Source organism: Emydura macquarii, unplaced genomic scaffold (genome assembly GCF_026122565.2).
Source record: "Emydura macquarii macquarii isolate MOO-44397 ecotype Brisbane River unplaced genomic scaffold, CSIRO-AGI_Emac_v2 contig_554, whole genome shotgun sequence".
NCBI lineage: Eukaryota > Metazoa > Chordata > Testudines > Chelidae > Emydura > Emydura macquarii.
This window is the reverse complement of record NW_027130691.1, coordinates 10,619,417-10,638,648: the sequence shown is the minus strand read 5'-3', so window position 1 is coordinate 10,638,648 and position 19,232 is coordinate 10,619,417. Positions and strand designations below refer to the sequence as shown.

Here is a 19,232-nt window from a genome sequence, read left to right as displayed (position 1 = left end):
GGCTCCCAAGGGCCTCCAGCCCCGGTAAAGAGTACCCTTTTTCCCCCCAATGTGGGGGCACTGCTTATAGATAGATGAGGCATGATTTCCCTTTACAAAACCATGTTGACTCTTCCCCAATAAATTGTATTGATCTATGTGTCTCATAATTCTGTTCTTTACTATAGTTTCAACCAAATTGCCTGGTACTGAAGTTAGGCTTACCGGCCTGTAATTGCCGGGATCACCTCTGGATCCTTTTTTAAAAATTGGCATCACACTAGCTATCTTCCCATCATCTGGTACAGAAGCCGATTTAAATGACAGGTTACATACCACAGTTATAAGTTCTGCAATTTCACATTTGAATTTCTTCAGAACTCTCGGATGGATACCATCTGGTCCTGGTGACTTATTACCGTTTAATTTATCAAGTTGTTTCAACACCTCCTTTAATAACACCTCAATTTGGGATGGTTCTTGTGGGGTGCACAGCAAGGGGTTGCATGTCCAAGGAACTTTCCACTAACCCCAAGTCTGGTGCCTAGGAAGAACTCACATTGCAGTGGATATATTAAAACCCAGGAAATCCAATAGACATGAGCCTCAGAAATCGTTTCCCTTTAATATATTGTAGCAGTTGGAGCAATTATTTGTAAACACTAGACTGATAAATCTGGTGTGGCAAACATATTAACAGTGCACGGAAGGAGCCAAATTAGCTGCAGGTTTCTGAAAAGGGATCATTATTCTATTAAACGTATGCGAGAAATTCCAAGAATAACAAATGTGTGCCCCTTGCTAGTATGGAGATTGCTTCAAGCAGAGCGAGTTGTAATAAATCTTTCATACAGAGTCTTGTATGTTTCCCCGAAGTCAATCTGCTCACGCTGCCCTGCTGTAAAATTAAAGTGATGCAGAGAGAATAAATCCAGCTGGGCTAAGGAACATACCAAAAAATCTTCAGACAATGTGTTTTTGGAGCTCATCCTCCTCTGTGGTAGAGTGGATGATTCTCGGTGGCACGTAACAGGGTGAAGCATTCACTTCAAGAACAAAACGCCATGCAGTTGGAGAGGAGCTGCTGACCTCACATGTCACCAGGACTTGAAAATTAGAGCATGGACTAGTTGTATTAAAAAGAGAGGAGAGGAAGGCTCAGAAATCTGATTATGTCAGCAGTGCCCCAAATTGTATGCTGTGGCTTTGCTACAGCTGCTGCTGCTGCTTCAGATATAATTAGGCCCAGCGTGCTATTTCCTGCTTTCTTACTTGTGGTTCCAGAGGAATAATATTACAAGTCAAGGCAAACATAGTGTAGCATTTTAGATTCCACTTCTATCAATCCCCCCTGGCAGCCCTGGGGCCCGTGTAGCGCATGTTTTAAAACCGTATTTCACTCAGCCTTTGGGCTTGACCCTGGGAATACTAATACTTTAAATGTTGGCTATCGTCACGAGGAGTTCAGGCTGTTTAGCATCTTGCAGGATCGGGTCTCTTACTCCTTTAACTGCATGGTGTATTTTATCTTTTATTGGCATCATTTTTATAATCAGAAAAAAATGTTCAAAGTGTCTCCAGAATTTTTTTTTTTTTCCTTCATGTGTCTCCTGCATTTTTTAGAAACTTTAGTGATTGTGTTTGTGACTTAGAAGATGGGTTGTGGAGCAAGAAACCACAATTCTAATCTCTGCTCTGCCACCGATATACTATGTAGCATTGGGGAAGATACTTAACCGTTATTGTTACTGATTTGCAGAATGGAGATAGTAGGACTTGGTTCTTATTTCCACTTCTCTGGCAGTGAAAAGATTTTAAATTGGGTATACGTTTTCACTTAGGTGAAAGCCCTTTGTACTGCCACAGTGTTCTGAAAGTACCTTATTGTAAATAAGGCTTAGGTCCAGCAGTGCTTACCTATCTCCCTACAGGATATTGAGGCTTAATTAGTTAAAACTTTTTAATGTAAGTGCTAAGATAAATATTGGTTGTTATTACCAATAAATAGACAGTATTTACAAGCAGACTTGGTTTTTTTTTTCCATGCCAACATGAAACATAATCTCAGCATGTGTGTCAAACTACTAGTCATCTCATATAGTAATCTTTTCTCTTTTCCAGCTAGTTGGTAAAGATTGTGATTTGATTCATAACTCTGATCCTTAACTCTGATCTTTAAATTTAAATGTCTTCATGTTCCATATCATTGTCCATTAGGGGACTTTTTGGGGAACTTTTAATCCCCACAACAGGTACAGAATGGGAAGTGGCAGTGGATGTTTCCTCCATGGCAGCCTTCATCAGCCTCTCTCTGGGGGGGCACCATTAATAGGGATCAAATGGTCATTCACACCCTATGACCCATTCAGCATGTGGTGCCTCTGCTGTGACTGCCAGCCAGGTTGCCACTTCGTACTAATTGTTGTGTTTTTGTTTACGGGTAGGTAATGAAAGCCCCTCTGGAAGTCGTTGTGTGATTTCGGAGTTTATACGACCCCTGCAGATATCCGGTGACAAACCAGAACAATTGTCCGTCAAACCTACTTTTTTATCCAGGTCAAGATCTGGCAGCCCAAGATGCAGATTTGATTCAGATGTGAGTCTTTTTAAATGTATGACATTGGCAAAGTGTTTGATAGGCCAGAGCCTTCCTTCTTCAACGGGACAGGTGTGCTGCACCTTGGAGTTTAACTGCACTTCTGAAGAGTCAAGGGTGGGATTTTCAAAAGCACCCACGTAATTTGGGAGCACAAATAATGGGATTATTGTGCTTCTAAATCACATAGGTGCTTTTGAAAAATCCCACCTAGGAAACCTGAGCTGGGACATTAAAAGGAGCCTAAATAAGTTAGATGCCCAGATCCCATTTATTCAATGGGAGTATTGGGTACCTAAACCCCTTAGGTGTCTTTACAAATCCCGCCCCTTGGCAGCATGGTTTATGCAGTGTTTTAAGATAGACTACTATTCTGTATTGAGCCTCATATATATGCAAGGTGAAAATCATTTTTTATCTTTCTTTGCTGAATGACTGCATTCTTGTCCTTTGCTTGTATTTAGTCCTTGTGAAATGTATCATATTTTAGTCAGTTTTTTTCATGCCCATTAGCCGTACTGGATTGATACAAGTCCTCTATTCACAGGATAAATAACATATCTGTAAGAGCACTATTCCACCCAATGCCCTGCCAGTGTGTGCCTCAGCTCTGTTCTAGGTGTGAGAAGTGGATCGTTCTCTTTGTCCTGTTCTTTGCTTGGTTTTCATGATGTGGAAATCTACTCATTATAACTGGAGTGATATCACCACCTGGACCAGTTTCTAGGGTACCATTCAGGATCTGAGCCTGTAACCGGGAGGATCCAAACACCAATCCCTTCAGCCATCCAGCTTCCTACCAAAGCTGCATTTATTTGCATTTTTGGGAAAATTCAGCAGAGATCTTCACAATATTTTATTATTGCTAATCTTTGCATATCTCAGGACTAACATGAAATCAATGAAACACTGTTGAAGTTCTTCAGTGCACTTGATTATGACTCCTTTTCCTTCATCTCATCATATGCCCAGTTTCAATTATCCACATACAAAACCCCTATAGACGTGAATCAGGATGAAACCCAATAGCCTCTTGTAGAAATGTTATAGGGTTCTATAAAAATACTCTTAAATCCCAATCAAATATAATAGAGAATAAGATTCTCTCTATGGGTCCTTAACTAGCCTATAGAATTCTATCAGTGAGATCTCATTATCTATTAAAAACATATCTGGGAAGAGTTTTTAAAAAATCTACAAAAAGGCTATTATTATTTTCCATTAAATTCTGTAAAACTGTTCAGGGCACACAGAACAGTAAAACGTTGAGGTTGGACTGTTATTTTAATGGATACAGTCCTGATTTTTCCCTTTGTCAAACAATTTAAAAGTAAATAGACTGAAATTGGGTTCGGCTGCTGTGGCTAAATCATAGGGATTGCTGCTGAACCCCAGGAATGCTTGTGGACGTCACTTAAAATCAAAGTGTAATATGGGATATTCTACAAAAGGATTAGATTCCTACTATCTTCCATGAAATGTATTCAGTTGTCACATCTAGGGGTCTGTTGACAAACACACACAGATAAACTCTTAGTAACGTTATTGGGAGGTATGAGCATCCACTGCTTGTTGAATAGGCTGCATCAAGAGCAGTGAAGCCAGAAAAGGCAGCATAGCAACAAAAGTTAAGGAAGCAGAACTAACAGCTCAGAGCAGAACAAGTGCATGTCAAATTTAATTCCCTTCTATTATTTTTCAATTGTCTCTCACTGAGACCGTCAAGCCGGTTTTAACTGAATTGTTCATTGTTTGCCTTCCGAAGTGTAATTATGTGGTACCTAAGTACCTCTCACATACACACACAAATTTAGTTACCCACCAAGGTACCATATCCAGTATCAAGGAGAAAAGTATATAAATTACACCTTTAGGAAATCAGCCTTTCACATATAAAATCTGAGGGTGGTACTTGCCATTGTAATTTCTGACATCAAAAGGATGGACAGCATAGTCCATTCCACAAAGACATACATGCAACTTCCATGATTGTTAGTAAGAATACTGGCTTTGCTCCTAGGGTAATCGTTATGGGCTCAGTTGTGAGCCCAGCTGCACACATCCCTGCAGGGAGTCAGGGGACATAAGGAGCCTCCCTACACCACAGTACAGGCTACCCACATCAGCATTGCCAACTGCTACTCCCATTTCCATATGGTGGGCAGAGCGTAGGCAGGCAAGAATAGGGAGTGTCCGGAGTCTTGGTTCTACCCACTCAGGACACTGGCCCATGCACCAGAAACAGCGCAGAGAGGAAAGTTACTTGCCCCAGTTTTTTTGCTGGAGGACATTGTTCATAACTGGAGCTAGGAACTAGATTTTGACTCCAACTCACAGTCTGGTGCCTGCCTGTCTCCTGGATTATAGGGTTACCATCCAGCCCTATGAAAGCTTCCCTGCAGGACAACACAGCCTAACTTGGTACTTCTGTTTTAGAGAGAAGTTGCTATCTCAGTTCTCTTACAGCTGTCTAGCAAATCATAAAACACAGGGCAGTGAGAAATGTATCCCTCCTTTACAAATTTTGTGCAGCATAAAGCAGGAGAGACAGAGCTTTTATTATTTCAGTACACTGAATTTCAAGAACGTATCTGATGCAGATCCAGAATACCTGGGCCCTGTTTATGTTGACTCAGCAACACAGTTTAATCACTAGATTTTCTACTCATTAACTCATGGTGGAGTCAAAATTAGGGCTTTGCTATATTGTGCTGAATTAAGCATTAGGGTGAATTCAGAAGTTTCACTGGGTTAGTGGAGAGGATGGAATTCAGCGGATGGGGACTGGCTTAGGAGAGTTATATTGGTGTGATTCTTTGCATTTCTAAATATGTTTTTTTAGCAAACACTGGAAATAATTTTAAAAAAATCAACATTTGCTTACAGTTACAAGTCAATGGTATCTAAGGTACTACAGTTATTTCCTATTCTAACTATCGGATACCTTTATGGGCTAACTATGTAAATGTTGACATTTTAACGGTACACAGCACTAGGTAAATCATTTACAATAAGTCACCTTAGGACTAACTTGCTAAAATTTTAATTAAAATAGCACACTTCGGATAAGTTACTATTAATTATTAGTATACATATTTCTAAATAAAAATGAATTGCCAAAAGCCTATATCTGACTTTGTTTCATCCTATGGAGAGTTTTGTATGTGTTGCATGTACTCAGACTAGTTTATATATCCCATCGGAATAACAATGGGTGCAACAGTATGAAATCCTATTGTTTTTATTTTTTACAGATGGATAATGAACGGAATTCCAATACCTCAAAGCAAAGATACTCTGGGAAAGTCCATCTTTGCATTGCCCGTTATAGGTAACAAAAAGAGCTGGGGGGGTCATTTTTTTTGCAGAAGTAACTAATGTCCCGACCCCAGTCCTGTTCATACTCCACCCTAAGTAAAGAGGCTTTTCACAGTGGAGTTCTGTCAGGGAAACGGAGGGAATCCTAGCCACCACCACCCACCCTGTATCCTCAGCTATGGAGCCACTTCCACAGCCTTGACAGATGTTGTGCCCCACCCTCCATGCAAATGGCTTTGGCTGTGGATTTGCATCCACAAAAGCCCCTCCCCCATTCATCCCCAACTATCTTCATGACCACAGTGGATGGAGTTCCCCGATGCAAATACAAAGCACAGCTGTGTGGTTCACAGAAAGTGCAGGCTTTCCGCATCCTGCCCCCAACCCCGTTGCAAAATAGAATCATGCACTTTTTTTCATTGCCTTTTGATTTGTACATGCTGCAGACAGATGGGGGCAGGGCTTGTGCCCAAGTCATTCTCTGAACAGCTGGCCTCGTCAAGGAAGAGCAGCAACATTTGTCAGAACGGATCCTGCTAATCAATGTCTTTCTCAGTCTATAAATAGGTCCAAATCAGCAAAGTTGATAGGTTTTCCCTGGGTAGTCCCAGAATATAAATTATAACGTTCTAAATTAATCCAGGCTGTGTGACCGACCATTACAGAAAGGCTTTCAGTAGAGACATGAGTCTAATCTTGTATAAGTGCTTTCTCCGCTTCAGCTTCCTTCCTTCCTGAAAGGAGCAGTGACCGCAAATTAGAGTATAGACTAGTGTACACCTGGACTCTTCAGTGCCAGCAGGGCACCTGTACTAGAAATGCATTATCTAGGTGGCAAGGGAGCTCTTGTGAAAACATGGCTTGTCTTTTGACTGATCTGGGTGTGTTGAGCCTGCTGGTACTCCCTGACTCTGCAAATCTCGGTAATCGAAGTGTTTTAATGCTAAATATAAGTCTTAAATGTCCCTAGTACAAAGCTGGCTAATAAAGAGAGGATTCATGCCAGCCCCAGTTCCGTGGCAGTATAATATTCAATGCACTGCAGAGTTTGGAGACAACAGCGCAGAGCCCAGATTAAGGCAGAGCCCTTCCTGAGCTCAAATTAAACTCATTTTCTCGAGAGAAACATGATTTTATTTCTGCAACAAGCGCCATAAAGCTCACCCAACTGAAGAGCGTTCCTAAATAAACCAGCATGAAACTAAAAGATGATTCATTGATCAGTTAAATGCCTTAAATATCAACTTTAAATGGCTGTAGATATCTGCTACATTTCAAGAACCGGTAGAAAAAGAATAGATGTGTCTTTAAAAAAAGAAACAAACCCAAATCTATTATTGTAGGCAACAGTGCACTTTCCATTCATGCTAGATTGAAAATAATGCACTTTCCATTGGCTTTTATTGTCAGAGCAAGTCTAACATGGTATGTTCAAAATATCCAGAACATTTATTTTCAATACAGACAATTTTTTTTTTAAAAAGAAAGAACAAACCCAAAAACATTATTTGTTGTAAATGGCAAAAACAAACCTCTCCAAGAGCTGGAGAGGCAGCATGGTGTTGTGGTGAGAGCAGAGGAATTAGGAGTCAGGAGACCTAGATCCTGATCCTGGTTCTGACACCTACTCACTGTGTGCTTTAGGCAGACCCCAGAACCCCACTGGCCCTCACTTTCCATATATGTTTAAAGAGGAATGATAATACTTGCTTACCTCATCAGGGAGAGGTTGAGAGGACTCCTCCATCAATGCAGGTGAAATGCTTTCCAGATCCACAGGTAAAAGGTGTGGAAGTCCAGCCTGTGGCCTACGCATTTCTTAGTTCCACAGTCCTTTTTAGTGAGCCTGTCTGCACAGGGGATAATTTCCACTCAGGTGTGGAGTAGTATTATTATACAACTTTCTACACCTATTAGTTGCTTTGTCATTGATGACGTTTTTATTATAGATCAAATATTATTCTATTTTTCAAAAACTGATCCATTAAATGATGCACGCCAGCTTATTTATAGTGCAGGGAGAATATTTCAAGGCAATTAACACACCTGTGGACTTAAACAAGACAAAACTTAATAACTCAACAGCTGCAAAAGTATAATCAGTGTATGCTTCCCCTGCAATTTCAGTCAGCAAGTAAACTCGTGTCTGTGTGTTTTGCTATAAGCACATCAAAATGTCCTCATTTCAAGAGCCAGGAGTCTGTGTGGCGACCATGGAAATGTGCTGTTTTTATAGCCTATGCCATTTTCCTGTGAGCAAAGTGCAGGCAATGTTTCCATTGCTTTGGCAATGTTGGCTACAAAATCAGAGGGACTTGTTGGGGTGGAGAAGAGATGAAATCTTGTACATTTATATTGGCTTAAAAACCAGTCACAGTAGCACCATAGTTGGTCATAGTTTTCATTGACCATTAATGAGGTGAGAGTCATTAAATATAATTCTTGGCCCGAGAGGTTGTGTAAAAAAAACCAATAAATTGCGTAAAGTAACTGTGAGTGTATGTGCAAAACAGAGAGCAACGCACGCACGCACACACACACACACCAGAACAGTTTGTTCGATTCAGACTGACTCTTGGTTTATGTCAGAGAGCAATTGCCCGTTGGAAGAAAACACGCACATTGAGCTTTTGCAGGCTGAGGATCACTGTGTGGCTGAGGCTACAGCCTTCAGCATCGAGGCTGCTACTCTGGTTTTTTCACTTGAACTTGTTTTAAACAGATTTCAATTTTTACCTTCTTCCCTTAAGACTGTCTGGGCAATCGTTCCACCGTCAGGCTGCCATGAATGTTAATAAGCTGTTTATGGCAATGCAGTGGGAAGGTAGCACTTTGAAACAGTGAACAAGAAGCTTTGTGTGTTTCCTTTCTTGTTGTCATGTTCTGCAACTTGGAGGGAGAGGAATTATAAAATCCTATCCTCCAATATGCTGGTTATAGTCCTCAGTTGAACATGAATTTATGCTGTGCTCTGGTGGTACTGCGTACAGCTCTCCTGAAAAGCTTCGTTTCTCAGCACCATCTTGTTTTCTCCAGGAGCAATTAGGCTACCCTAACAAATCGATGGCTATTTAGGACTTGGTAGTGCTAGTGCTGCACACACAGAAATTCATGGTATCTTCAGGGAGTTAGCTCAGCTACCCCTGTGGCAAAAATAGGGCAGGGCTAGAAGGGGGGCTATCAAAGGGGGATTGTTGTTTTATTTATACACACAGATGCATACAAGGGTGGGTTTAAGACCTAATGCAAAGCCCCCACTGACTGTGACTGTTATCTGTTGACTTCAATAGGCTTTGTCTTGGGCACTTAATGTTCCCTTAGTCTTGAAATTCTGTTGGGTGCAAAAGTATAAACTGTTCACTGGCCTACTAGGAGCACAGGAATTTCAAGGAATTATTACAGGCATGATTATCTAGTCATGGCTATTCAGCAGGACTTGCTAAGTCATAATCCAATGCAAATATCTGATAAATGCTTGATGCCTTTTAAAAGCTTATCTCTGAGTGTGAGTCAGACTTTGCTGTAATAGATTGCTTTATGAAGAAGGGTAACTCATTAACATTAGCAGATGCTGATAGAGATGACACAGGAAAAGTCCAATGTAAGGTTTTTGTTGTTGTTTTAAAAATCGTAAAGACATAGGCTGAGATATTCAAAGGAGCCTAAGGCCTGGTCTACGTGGCCGTCGACGGGAGATACGCAAGCTACATAATATAGCTTGCGTATCTCCCGTTGACTTACTTATGTAGCTGTACCGAGGCGTCTCCACTGCGCTGCACCAACAGGAGATGCCTTCTGGTCGATACTGCCTTATTCCTTTTGTGGGAATCAACTGAGCAGGTCTCCACAGCCTGTTCAATTGATCCCGCTGCATCGATCCCAGCAGTCCCTACGCGGGTTGGTTAGGTAAGTTATCTGGAAAAAGAGAGTGAACAGAGAGGTGGCAAAGTTTGCACACGATACAGAATTACTCAAGGTGGTTAAGTACAAAGCAACCAGCAAAGAGTTACAAAGAACCAGGGGTCACCTGATGAAATTAATAGGCAGCAGGTTTAAAACAAACCAGAGGTAGTACTTTTACACACAACACACAGTCAACCTGTAGAACATGTTGTTAGGGGATGTTGTGAGGGCCAAATGTATAACTGGGTTCAAAAAAGAGTTAGATAAATTCTTGCAGAAGAGGTCCATCAGTGGACCCCCATTGCTTTGCATGTCCCTCAGCCTCTGACTGCCAGATGCTGGGATTGGACGACGGGATGAAGCACTGGATAATTGTCCTGTTCTGTCAGAAGACAAGATGCTGACCGAGATGGACCATTGGTCTGACCCAGTATGGCCATTCTTATGTTCCCACTATTGGATAGGGACCCTCTTTTTGTTCTGTGTACAACACTAACATAGTGAGGTCCTGCTCTATGGCTAAAGCTCCTCGCTGCTATAATAATACAGATAATAACAATAATATAATATAAAGATGACTCCATTCCCTTAGGCTCCCTGCCAAAATATATATTTCAAAAGGCGGGGGAAGAAGATGGGACGCTAATGCTACTCTCATGTGCAGCCTTTAGAACTACACTCTGCTTGATGATGATTATTCAGAGGATTGTGGGTTGTAACTCACTAAAAACACTCATTGTCTAAACCAAGTTTCCATCTGTGCTTCACTGCAGTTACAACCCGTTTGATGGACCAAATGAAAATCCAGAAGCAGAGCTCCCCCTTACAGCAGGAAAATACCTCTATGTATATGGAGACATGGATGAAGATGGCTTCTATGAAGGTTTTGTTTATTTATATCTTATTATTAGTTTATGTTGATTTGAACCAATTTAACTCCCAAACCAAGTTATCTATGACCAAAATCAATTGATAAAGTCCCCCTATCATCATCCTTTAATTAAGAAAATTACTGCACCAGCAAAGCCACTCTTTCTAGACATAGCTAATTTATAAGACTCCCTAAACCATCAGTGTTTCCCATTTGGCAAGATTTGTGCTGACAAGAAAAGTTACTGAGATTTCAGTTTTTGCCTCAAAACTGTGAATATTTGATTCCTCTAATCTATGCAGAATTTCCTCTTGCTAGACGCTAATACAAAGTCATATTGGAACTAGGTGGTGAGTAGAGGTTTGATACAAGCAGCTTAACGATGCCATGAATATTATTTACTTTTCAATCCCTTTCATTCTTAAGTTGCTCCCCTCTTATCTTATCTTCTCAACAGATGGCTGCTCTTTGCTTTAAGCTGATGTAGTCTTGTGGTGTGTCAGATATCAAATACGATTAGCTCTCAATGGGCTTTTCTGAATTTACAGTTTAAGCAGTAAAGGTTCTTGTGGCCCAGTCTTGCAGCGCTCTTCAGGGCGTGCATAACTTGACTCAGATAAGTAGCCTCATTGGGCATGTCTACACTGCAGTGTAAGTCCAGGGTTAGTAGAACTCAGGTTAGTAGACCCAGGGTTTGTTAACCTATGGCTTGAACATCTACACCTATTTGTAACTCCAGATTAGGAATGGTTGAATCCTGGGTCCCAACCTGGGGCTCCAGCATTTACACTTACAGGCCCGAGTCCAATGACCCACATCTCTTCCTAGCACCATCCCAAAATGTGGCTGCTCTAACCCTTTGTTTGTGGTGGGAAAACCTGACCGTCCACCAAACTTGGCTGTCCAGAGGACAAAGTCAGCCAGCCTATGGGATACTTTTGCCTGACTTCCAGAGCACAAGTCCAGTGGGGCTGCATCTATGCTGCAAAGCAATAGGGTTTGAACCCTGGGTCCTGGCTTGACTCAGTCTCAGACCTGCCACCCCTGTGGGATCCTGAGTGTGAGCCCTGAGTTAATGTGATTTGTGTGTAGACAGAAAGGAGGAGCCTTAGTTCCAACCCTGAGCTTACACTGCAGTGTGGACATACCCATTGACTGCAGAGGGACTGCATCTGAGGAAAGTTGCATACATGATTAAGTGCTCTGAAGAACTGGGGCCTTGGTCATGTTGACAACATATGTTGATAACACATGTTAACCCACTTCTTAACCTGCTTCCCTAGTACCTACATCTGAGGCTGGGCATATGTTTGGTGAACATTAACAATGATGAACCAGTTGATAAATAATTTCATTGTCTAAATGTATCAACTTTATTTGTACCTCAAATAACGCAATATTAGTTAGTGACAAAATAGTTCACTCAGCGGCCAAGATTAATAGACAATAGACTTTATCTAATGCACATTTTGTGCTCAGAAAAACTGGCCAGGTGCGGTATTTCACTAATGGAATCCAGTTAGCAGTCACTGAGACATGCTTCTATACAAATATGACTCCACATGCAATCAGGAAATTAATTCTTTGTCTTGTGGTCAAGGCACTGGACTAGGACTCAAGACTCAATTTCTGGCTTTGCCACAGACTCCCTGAGTAACTCAAGGCATGTCACTTAGTCTCTCCGTGCCATAGTTACTCACCTGTAAAATAGGGATGATAATAATACCTCCCTAGTCTGTCTTGTCTATTTGGACAGTTGGTTCTTTTGCCAAGGACCATCTCTTATTGTGTAATTCTACAATGCCTAGAGCCCCATGGCCCTGATTTCAGCTGAGACCTCACAGTGCTACTGAAATACACATAATAATAAATTCAAAGCAAATTCACAATATGAGAGAAAATAATTCTGTTTGTGTTGCTTGAATCCTGGCTTGTGTTGTATGCCTGAGATTCTCATGAACTTCAGTGGAAGTGATTAGCATATGGTTTAATTGTGTAACAGTAATGGAGCCTTTGTAATATGAAGGACACTGCTATTGAATCTTTGCTGAGAGGTGGAGAGAGGCTTCCTGCTTTCCTGTACAGATTCCAGGCTGTGTGTATTTGGTGAGTGGATATTAGCAGTGTTCTGTAGAGTTTTATAACAACTTGGATCTGTCAACTGTATCACTAACTCAGCACAACAAAACAGTTACAGATCTTTTCCTTAAAGAAAAATGTCTGTAACAAGAGAGCAAAGTAAATGAGCAAAGCATTAAACAAAAGCATAAATAGCAAACTCCCCAACTTTGGAGTTCAACCTAATCCTTTGATCTCTATCTGAGGAAGCAGACTTTCCCAAGGAGCCTCTTAAGATGCTTTTTCCGAGCCCCTCTGCCAGGGGAGGAGGACATCTGAGCTACAGTTAACCCGTTGTTCACCAGGGACCTCTCAGTCCCTTGAAACCTTTTACAATGACATCAATGCAAAATATGGCTTATTATACTTTAAATAGGATTTTAATCTAGCATAAGTTTGATTTAATTCATCTTCACCTAATGGAACTGATCTATTTCATATTATTTAATGTAATTCTTCAACCCCACACTAGCAGAGGAAAGAGTCATTTAGAAAACAGCTCAGCTGGAGTGGAGTGTGAGAGGAGTCTTCTTTTGTAAATGATATTTGAGTTGTTCTTTCTCACCAGGTGAACTTCTAGATGGACAAAGAGGACTGGTCCCCTCAAATTTTGTGGATTTCGTTCAAGATAATGAATCCCGTTTGTCGAGCACCGTAGGCAGTGAGCAGGATCAGAATTTTATCAACCATTCGGGTCTTGCTTTGGAAGGAGATAGTCTTCTGGAGATCAATCCACCGAGTCACATAGAGTCCGGTGTAATCAACAATGGCACGGGGACTCTTGATGTGAACATTGATGAAATTGGAGAAGACATTGTGCCTTATCCTAGAAAAATCACCCTTATTAAACAACTAGCCAAAAGTGTTATTGTGGGCTGGGAGCCACCAGTAGTGCCACCTGGATGGGGAACCATTAACAGCTACAATGTCCTGGTTGACAAAGAAATACGGATGAATTTGTCCTTGGGAAGCAGAACTAAAGCTCTTATAGAAAAACTTAACATTGCTACTTGTACATACAGAATATCAATTCAGAGCATTACAAGCAGGGGTAACTCAGATGAGCTGCTGTGCACTTTGTTGGTTGGGAAGGATGTAATTGTAGCCCCCTCTCATCTGAAGGTGGACAACATAACCCAGATTTCCGCTGAGCTGTCCTGGCTTCCTACCAATAGTAACTACAGTCACGTGATCTTTCTGAATGAAGAAGAGTTCGACATTGTCAAGGCTGCTAGCTACAAGTACCAGTTTTTTAATTTGAAGCCCAACATGGCCTACAAGGTGAAGGTCATGGCAAAGCCCCATCAGATGCCCTGGCAGCTTCCTCTGGAGCAGCGGGAAAAAAAGGAAGCCTTTGTGGAATTTTCTACATTGCCAGCAGGTTTGATATTTTTTTCCTGTCCCTTAACTTTGCAATACAAATGCTCTAGAAATGCTTTGTGCACCAAGACTAGGCAAAATAAAACTCCTGTAGTGTCTAAGTTTTGAATCAGCATCATGCACAAAAATAGTAACGTTAAGCATTCCTTCTCAATGTTGTGTAATTACAAGTGTAGGATCCTGCCTCTGGAGCTGCACGTGTAGATTCAGTTGCAGCAATAAGGCCATAGTTTGCCCTCGTTTTTAGAACACTGTACCATCACGTATTTCTCAATCTCAACCCACTGGAAAGTCGAGATTTCTGTAAATAATGATCTAAAGTTGGTCAGACACCATTGACTTTAATAGGTTTTAACTAATATTTGATTTTAGAAAATGGAACCCAGACATTATTAAGTAAATACATTTTGCACATGTTAAGTAACATACAAGAGCTGAGTGGCTTGCAACAAAGTCCCTGAACCTTGGCGTCTCACAGTGTGATAATCACCTTTCTAATGAGATTTCTTTTGTGGTACTAAAAATACTTTGCTGCCAAGGGTGGTAAATTAGCATAATTGGAGTATGCCAAGTTGCATAATCCTGCAGTTATTTGTGCCGTGTCTTCTGTGAGAAATTGGAGAAGTAAATACTAACTGATAATAAAGAGATCATCATTTTTAAAAAATGGATAATAGCATTTGAACTGTTTCTTGCACCTACAGCTGTGTTTCAGATTGGTACAGATCTCTTTGTAATTGAAAAATACTTGTGATATTAGAATTACAGGAGTCTTTTCCATCAACATTTTCCTAACCCCAAGGCCTGATTCTGCAACCCTTATATGAAGTAACACTTGCTCAAGTTAGTGGTCCCAATAATTAAGGTCTAAGGGCCCACAGTATTAAAATGTAATAGACAATGTTTTATTTTATAGAAGCCTAAAAATTAGAGATGGAAAAATCCTTTTAGGGCATCTATAGTTCATCCCTATCCAGCTATTACAGCATTGTCCGCTCCTCTGTCTAGAGAAGATGCCCTTGCCAGATCATAAATTAGAAACAGACACGCTTATCATCATCATCATCATTGAACCCATAAGTACTGTGTTCCCGTATGCTGCTGCATGTTCAGAGCTTTATCCCTCAGTTTCTAATTGATCTACTTATAGAAATGTGACTAGTTACCTTTCTTTCAATTTTCTTTGTTATACACTTCATATTCCTGTAGTGTTTTTCAGCCGTAGACCTGAAAGTACTTTGCAAAGGTGGGTCAGTGTCTTTATTCCCATTTTCTGATTGGGAAAACTGAAGCATATAAACACTGAGAGACTGTTTTCCAAGATCATGCAGCTAGTCAGCAGAAGCACAAGGAGTAGAACCCAACTCTCCTGACTCCACAACTTGTATTTTGAAAGATAATCCATCTGGCATACTTTAAAAAGCCAGGTGTAATTGGTTGTTTTAGTCCATGTTGCGTTTGATTTCCAGTGTTTGGCCGATGTTATCAAATTTGCCCCAGCAATTAAAATAGACCAAGAAATGTTTCAAAAATGAAGCTGAAATTGTGTATCACAAAAAGGACGGTCACAGCATTTATGGTATGTGTGATGTGAGCAGCGGCATGATCCAGAGATCATCGTCAACAATGTCTGAAGAGTTCAAACACCTCCCTTGTGAGGAAAACCACTGAAAAGGATGTATGGCAACAATCCATCTGCACTGCAGTGCAGATACTTTTCCTTCATTCATCTACCTACTAGAAGGACCCACTTTACCCAAGGACAAGGAGAGACTCAGACTTTCAGAGGACTGACAGCGTTAGATGCAGTTCATAGGAGAGATGGCCGACATGTGGCTCATGGTGAGTAAAATTTCAATCCTGTGGTGTGTACTGTGCTATGACTTGATTTGCTGCCTGTTGTGATACGATTTCAGCAAAGTAACTGGAGTCGGTTCTGGTCTCTGCCCTCGTTCGGGCAGTTTATGTATTAGAGACATGCCTGATAATAGCAGTGCCTGGTAGTGAACTAATAGGATTGTGACTCAACTGTTTTGAAAGTGCATTGGTTTATAACTTTGCAAAAATGTTCTCAGCCCAGGCATGAATTTTGTTGTAAGAAATGCAGCTTTAAATCATTTTGGTAGCCATAAAGAGTGAAATAAAAGGTAGTTTGGACTCTTTGGTCACTCTTCTAAAAGCAAACACTGGGCTTGATTCATCTCTGACCCTTCGGTGCAGAGAGTCCCCAGGGGCTATTCTGGCAGGGCAGGGCAGGGCAGCAGAGAATGTGAACAGAGTCCCCAGTGCTCAGTGGGGGAGACAACTCAGTCTTGCCCAGCTGCTCTTTACCTCTTTCCTTTCCTGATCACTGGGGACTCCCTACTGGCTCTCTCTGCTGCAGCCCTACCCTGGCCCAGACACCCGCCCGGCTGCAGCCCTGTGTAATTTAAACCCTCCAGAGCCTGTGGGAATGAATGGCTTTGGGCAGGGGGAACAGAGGGTGCAGTGTCCAGTCCCAGGCCGTTCCATGCCGCTCTGCCATGGGCTTCTCCAGGGGTGGAGGTAGCTGGGTCCTGCCACCGCCCTGCGTGTGCGCTGTCAGCTCTCCTTGTTGAGTCACTTTGTGCCCCAGGTGGGTTTATTATGTGACTCCGCCATGGAAAAGGAGGTTGCAGCAAAAAAAGCTGGGGAACTTCTGCTCTGCAGGAGCCAGCAGAGGCTGCCCAGGCGATGCTCTGGATCAGCACATCTGGGTGCCTTGGCCCCATTCTGGTTGACTAGAATATGGGCGAGGCCTTCAGGATCAGAGTTTCAAATATAGGCCAGATTCTCTCTTGCATGGGAGAGGGAGGAAGCTTGGCACAGGAGAGGGACACAGTCCATCAGGGAGACAGGTATGGCTCTGTGATTCTCTTCCCTAAGCAGCTTCAGCCCTGGCACGCGCACACTCACACTCACACACTGAGATATGTACTCGGTGTGTGTGTGTTTTCACACAGAGATGTTAAGTGCGTGGCATCATCTGACCCTTCTCTGAACATGTGCATAAATTCCATTGACAATACTGGGAATAACACAGACATACACTCCCAAGGGGAAAATACTACTTCTGTATGTGGTGCACTGTAAGCCCTATGAGTGGAGAAATAGTTTCAGGTTCAACTCTGAATTGTTTTGCTCTGTGAGTTCAAGTCACTCCCTCAGCATTATCTGTATTTAATATGTTAAACGTAGACAGCAGAAAGTGTTCCTTAATAGTATAGGTCCAAATCCTGAGGACCTTCCTTGGATTTTACTCTATCTTACGAAGGCAAATTTCTGTTGAAGTGTAGGAATTTGCCTGAGGTCTGATCTACACTGGAAACATACATCAGCATAGCAACAGCTCCCCGGGGTGTGAAAAACCCGCATCTCGGAGAGATGTAGCTATACTGACCTAATCCCGGCTGTAGACAGTGCTAGGTTGACAGAAGAATTCTTCTGTTGAGCTAGCTACCGACTCTAGGAGAAGTGGATTAACCACAGCGACAGGAGAACCCCGCCCGTTCTGCCTACACGGAAGCGCTGCAGCAGCGCGTTTGTCACCCACAAAACACAGCCAGAAGGAGGACTGTGTACATTGAAGAGACCCACCAACCCGCTTCGAGAGAACTTCCCAGTCCCACGTTATACAAAGCTAGCCAAGGGAGCATGCTGTTATGGTGCCTATGACGATGGTATTTTCAACAACCAAGGAGAGCAGCGAGGGGAAGAAATTCGGCCTGTGACACTTAGGGCTGTGTGGAAAATGTGTGTGGCTGTGAGGAATGTGCAGCTAAACTGGAAAACGTCAGAATGGAAGGTTTGCACATTTCATTGCAAAGTCCAGTTTTGCTTTAAAAAGCCCCCAAAGACTCTGAAATTTTATGGCTTTTAGCTCACTGGGCCTGATCCTGCTTGGTGTCAGTTAAAGTCATTTAATGGGAACAGGATAAGGGCAGTTAGCGACTAGGAGGCCTCATCAGTATTTACCAACCCTTCCGCACCTGGGAGCCGACTCTGGTGAAAATGCTCACCAAATATTCACTGCACTCAGTGTGGATGATAGTACCTGCTCTAAGCCAGTGTGGTTCTTTGTCTCCCCCTAGTGGCTAGATCATGGATAGTGGTTTCAGGCAGCAAAAACTCATGCTTTGAGATTCAGATGTCCCAGGGTCAGTTGCAGCAGATGACCCAACTAGGGGCATTGTTGCAAATCCATGTCAGTTTCTGATTGTTTTATGGGGAAGTAAAATTGTCCACAATGAACAGCTAATAGTTTGGTTCATGAATTTCAACATTACAGCTATTGAAACAAAGGGGGAGATGTCTATGAAATAAGGAGCAGACATAGAAGTTTAAATGATAGCATGTTCCATGTTTTTCTCCTTCAGGTATTACCAGCAGTGAGCTGGGTCCTGCTTCCAAACCACAAGTAAAAGGAGGAGAAAAAGAACATGGATGGAAAGAAAGTCAGATGTCTCAACAGCGCTGTTTTTACCATTTTATATGTACTGATTTATTCTGTGACCCGGGACTGTTCTCCCATCTAAACCACAACCTTCTGATCTATCGTGTTAAGAAACTTTTCAAAGATTATTTTAAAAGATGCTGAGAAAGTAATAAAGATAGTTTGTCTGAAAGCCACATTGTTATTGTGCTGCTTTGAGGAGAGATGCATATGGGTGAGTAGGTGTCATGTGGTTCAGTGGTTGCCATAGCGAATGTCAGTTTTAGTAAACAGTCCAGAGCGAAGCACAGCATAAATGGCCACAGGCAGCTGTTAACTTTCGTGCTGGCATTTTCCAAAGGGCTTCAAAGACGCCTACTGGTGAACAGATGGGGTTACTTTCTTTGAAGGTTGGAAAGCTTCATACTCCCCTGCCCTGATCGGGTGTGTGTACCCTCTCCAGGAAAAGCCACTAGTATTAAAAAAGGGGGGGGAAAAAAAGGATGTCCTGTGAATTCTTAGGAAGTTGAACAAGGTGACCACCCATGTTTCAGAGCAGTAGAGGACAGCTGTCTTAGAAATACAGGACAAAGAGAGGTTACCCCTTGTTGATTCTA

General features: G+C 42.0%; 1 protein-coding gene across 2 annotated transcripts in view; it reads left to right on the top strand.

Annotated features, from left to right (window-relative positions):
- The window catches only part of RIMBP2 (RIMS binding protein 2), a 271,038-nt gene that overhangs the window by 213,269 nt on the left and 38,537 nt on the right, over nt 1-19,232 (top strand). For both annotated transcript variants that reach the window (XM_067539753.1, XM_067539754.1), the window contains 4 exons: nt 2,424-2,575; nt 5,830-5,906; nt 10,570-10,679; nt 13,354-14,166. In XM_067539753.1, the coding sequence (XP_067395854.1) occupies nt 2,424-2,575; nt 5,830-5,906; nt 10,570-10,679; nt 13,354-14,166 (1,152 nt within the window). The remainder of the gene's footprint in view (nt 1-2,423; nt 2,576-5,829; nt 5,907-10,569; nt 10,680-13,353; nt 14,167-19,232) is intronic.